Source organism: Sinocyclocheilus rhinocerous, unplaced genomic scaffold (assembly GCF_001515625.1).
Source record: "Sinocyclocheilus rhinocerous isolate Xijiao unplaced genomic scaffold, SAMN03320098_v1.1 scaffold1234, whole genome shotgun sequence".
Taxonomy (NCBI): Eukaryota; Metazoa; Chordata; class Actinopteri; order Cypriniformes; family Cyprinidae; genus Sinocyclocheilus; species Sinocyclocheilus rhinocerous.
This window is the reverse complement of record NW_015656153.1, coordinates 604245-609184: the sequence shown is the minus strand read 5'-3', so window position 1 is coordinate 609184 and position 4940 is coordinate 604245. Positions and strand designations below refer to the sequence as shown.

General features: G+C 36.8%; 1 protein-coding gene across 1 annotated transcript in view; it reads left to right on the top strand.

The window, feature by feature from the left end:
- Positions 1–1016: 1016 nt before the first annotated feature.
- LOC107719493 (sphingolipid delta(4)-desaturase/C4-monooxygenase DES2-like) overlaps positions 1017–4940 on the top strand; it is a 4484-nt gene continuing 560 nt past the window's right edge. The window contains exons 1-2 of the mRNA XM_016526912.1: positions 1017–1185; positions 4436–4935. Of these exons, the coding sequence (XP_016382398.1) occupies positions 1104–1185; positions 4436–4935 (582 nt within the window). The 5' untranslated portion in view covers positions 1017–1103. The remainder of the gene's footprint in view (positions 1186–4435; positions 4936–4940) is intronic.

Sequence of the window (4940 nt, the reverse complement as noted above, 5' to 3'; positions counted from 1 at the left end):
TTTTTCTTTGCTAAAGTAAGGAAACTTTGCTTCCTTTGCTCCTGTTAACAAAAGTTGGTTTTCACGAGACTCACTGGCGCATGTGCAGCACTGACCTCATACGTCATCCGCCCGGAACTGCTTCCGTGTACAACAGTGAGCACAAGCTAGATTAAAGTGATTATTACGTTTTGAATATGGATATTTTTCTTACAAAAACGCATCGATTCGCTACAGGAGGCCTTTGTTAAGCTCTTTTTTTTTATGGATGGGCACATTTTATTTAACTGCTTTTGGACTGATGCATGCAACACCCGCTGAGTGCCATGAAACAGCTTGAAATATCAAAGACAATTTTTAATATAACTCCGACTGGATTAGTCTGAAAGAAGAAAGTCATATACACCTAGGATGACTTGAGGGTAATTTATGGGCTAATTTTCATTTTTGGGTGAACTAACCCTTTACAGTGTGTCTTGAACTTTTTTATCTAGTTATACTCTGGCATTTATGGCATAATGATTTTATGTCTATTTGCTTAAATTATTTAACTAGTTATAAAATGTTATGTCGCCTTTTCCCTTTTTTCATTTTTATTTATATCATATGCATTGTATTACATTAAATCACACGAGGCATCTGAATTTGTCTGATATTTAACTCTCTTAAGGGTATTATGTGTAAAAACGCCCTCTCGCGGTAAGCAAACCTGTCTAGACCAGAATTACAGGAATGTGACACTGAAAACTGCCCAAGTAAATCGCTAAAAAACAAAACAAACCAACGAATAAATAAATACATTAAAAAATTAATGTAATTCAGTCTTTACTGTATATCGCCGGGCGTATAATTCAAATCTCATTGCCACACTCCACAGTCAACTGTTATATGAGGCAAGGCAGTTTTGTTAGTGGGATGAGGCAGACTGTAAGGGCAAGGCTGCACTCTGAACCACTTGATCTCGTTACTTCGTTAGGGTTTCGGTTGAAGTTAGTTAACTTACCGTTGGCATAGACTCTCAGGCACACCTTCTCCTTCTCTTATCTAAGAGGGCGTGTCCCAAACGAGTCTAGTAAGCGAGGAATCACCTGAGCTCATTACACCAGCAGCGCACAGGTGTAAAAATGGGCAAAGCAGTTGGACGCTGGGACTTTGAATGGGTCTATAATGAGCAACCGCACACATGGAGAAGAAAAGAAATATTAGGTAAGTTTACATTAAGTGACAGAAAAACATACGTCAGCAGAATTTGCTAAAACATAGCCTACTGTAGACGTGATATGATTTCGGTTAGCCGACTGACTTGAATTTAATTTAAATATCAATGTAACCATTTGGTAGCGTGTTAGATTTTGTTATCTGGTTGTTTATCTTGTGTTGGTAAAGATATATAAGCTCAAATGTGTGCTTTATGCACAGTGCCTGTCACGGCATTTAACTCTGATCACTGATTATACAGGAACTCGGACAATTAACATGACATTTTAATCCTGGATTAAATCGGGATATCTTCCCGAACTAATTTCAAATGGGAAAAAAGTTAATTCAGTATAAATTCTTAATACTAATTCTCCGGAAGAGTGTGCGTGTGCCGGTGAGCGTGGGTGCGTACGCAAGGGCTTGTGAAGAGGGCGCGTAAGGAATGTTTTTTATTTTTTTTATAAATGTTTTTCGTTTACAAACTCTATCGTCGTGTGTTTCATATGCATACACTACATACTAACTACCCTCATTTTTACGTGTAATTGAGGTCAAGCGTACTTTGCCATATGTTCAGTCTAATAATAGTTAGACTAAAGACAGGTGTAGTAGACAGGTGAAACATGGATGTGTTTTACCTGCCTCACATCTATCAGACAATAGCTTCAGGGGATGATAATTTGTGTAAACTGATTCCATGCATTATTTGCACAATAGCAGTGGGTCTTGCATGGTAACAACATTCTAGTCTTATGACCATATGCTAACTGTAAAGATATCATGTCACAAGCTCAGTTCACCATAAAACACATTTATGAGCAACTTGGAGATCTCACCACAAATATCACAATATAGAAGGCCAGAGTGTTTTTTTCTTCTGTGTGCAGAAGTAAGGAATTAAAAAGCTGACGTTCTTTTGACATCACATTGAACTGTAAGAACTGCCACTTTAGAGTAATTCTCCATTAATAGACACCGAAAAAACACCTTTTGGTACTGATATGATATTGTGAAGTTACATGGGTAGTTTTACACCTCAAGCTCTTTAAATATTAATAATGTATTCTATAGTCTTCTGACTATTCCAGAAAGGATGAGGACGCCATTTACAAATTCTGGTATATATAAAGTTGATAATAGATTATGTAAAATATTATATTTTAAGCAACAAAACTGATATAATTATGTATAATATTATATACAAAACATAATAAATATATTGCATACAATTTTATAATAATGCAGAAAACCTGGTGTAAAAGTGTTTTTTTTTTTTTCCCAATTATTTTTTTCATAATAGACCATTATAGGATTTTTATTTTTTAAACAAAGCATCACCTTGGGTTTTACTAGTGTCTGACTGGAGTTTGTGGCTATTTTATTTACACACTTTATAGCATTTGGTTACTCGTTACACAGGTGAACTTGCCCAATGTTCAGAAACTTTGCATGCATGTTGTGTTATTTTAGGCTTAAATATGACTTATAGAAGCTGAAACACAACCATCTTGTTCAGAATAAACCTGTTTGTGTGTTTCTGTGACATTAAGCCATGACAGGTGTGCTCTTGTTCAGAGTAGAAGAGACTCAAGGGGCAGGAAAAGGCGCATCCAAGAATCTCCACCTACATGTGTACAAGAACATCACTGCTCGTGAAGCCCTATAGTGTTGCCGGCAGCTGTGCTTGTTTTGTGAGGGCTATTTGTTTGACCGATATGTAAAATGTAAAGGCCAAACAAATACACAGATGATCTGACCTATGGAACTGAACCAGAAACATTTCCTTGTTCAATGATGACTGAGGTGCCCAATTCACCTGCCTTACTGTGAATAGCCCTTGACGAAAAACAAAATATGATACACGTTACCATACACTTGAGCATAAACCAGTAGAAAACCTTGCAATATGAACCGTTTGCATACAGACATTATGCAAACTGCATGAAAAAGTGTTATGGCAGATTTGCGTGCAGGTCGCCTGTAATTGTACAGGTGAAAGTGAGCGCTGTGAAAAAGAGCCAAATGATACGTCAACAGAACATTAGCAGGGCAAACAAATCTGCTAATTAAAAAGGCACACCGCCAGGGGGGTGTCTCTCCCTTGTGGAGGAGAATTAGTGATTGGTTGACTACCTATGCAACATAGTGCCTTAACATGTTTAATAGGTGACCACTAGCAACTGCAATAAAGTGATAATCTTTATTAGTTTAAGGCTAAGTGTAAATAACAATCTTAATTGAGTACAATCTTAATAAAAAAAAAAACAGCTTTAAAAGTGATACAGGCATAACTATTGTGAGAGCTACTTAAGTGAGATGTGAAGGCTTAATTTCAAGTACAGTCTGTCTTTAATGGAAGTACGACAAATCCTTCAACACGAACAAGACTTTAATAAAGATATACGATAACCTCTATTACAAGAAACTAATTTCAAGAGCTCAAGCAGTAGTTTTAGTGTAATGGTTTGAAGGATTATTGCACTAATGCAGAATGCACTATACTGTAGTGTAGACACTGTATATATTGTATTTTTTTTTGCTGATTTTTAATATGAGAAACTTTTTTTGTTTCTCATATCACTCTGCAGTCTTTTCTGCTCATCACATAATAAAAATATTTCATTCAAAGCTGTATTTTATAGCAATTTGGTAATCTCAAATCTCTTTAAAATGATAAAATTCAGATTTTTTTTAATTTATGTGCAGTATCTGCAGATAAATATTTATTTATATGTATATACAAATGCGTACATGTATGCATATGAATATGTGTGTGTGTGTGTACTGGTCGCCAAAAGTTTTCGAAAAAAGTTTCCCCAAGGCTTCATTTATTTGATCAAATACAATAAAAACAGTTATTGTGAAATATTGTTACAATTTAAAGTGACTTTTCCGCTGTCATATACTTTTTTTTCAACACTGATAATAATAATCATTATTAATAATTTAGCAGCAAATCAGCATATTATAATGATTTCTGAAGGATCACATGATACTGAAGACTGGAGTAATGGCTGCTGAAAATTCAGCTTTACATCACAGGAATAAATGTATTCAAATAGAAAAGTTATTTTAAATTGTAATAATATTTCACAATATTGTTGTATTTTTTATCACTTTTGATGTTTTGGCAAGTCTAAGAGATTTCAAAAACCTCAAAATCTTAAAGCCTGTATGTGTATGTACATATATTTTAAATGTAATTATTATTCAAACTATATCATCTCATGCTCTTAACATTGTTCTCGCTCTTCAGCAAAGTATCCTGAAATCAAGTCTTTGATGGGTCATGACCCCCAGCTGAAGTGGGTCGTGTCAGGGATGGTACTCACCCAGCTCCTGGCGTGTTACATGGTCCACGAGCTCTCCTGGAAGTGGGTGTTGTTTTGGGCGTATGCGTTCGGTGGCTGCATCAACCACTCTTTGACCCTAGCCATCCATGACATTTCACACAATGTGGCCTTTGGCACTAAAAGGGCACGCTGGAACCGCTGGTTCGCCATGTTCGCCAATCTCCCGATTGGCTTGCCTTATTCAGCATCCTTCAAGAAGTACCACATCGACCACCATCGTTATCTCGGAGGAGATGGATTGGACGTGGATATTCCTACCGACCTTGAGGGCTGGTTCTTCTGCACCCCAGCCAGAAAGGTGCTCTGGCTCTTTCTCCAGCCTTTGTTCTATGCGCTCCGTCCATTGGTGGTGAACCCCAAGCCCGTGACCAGGTTGGAGATGCTGAGTGCGGTCGTGCAGTTTGTGGG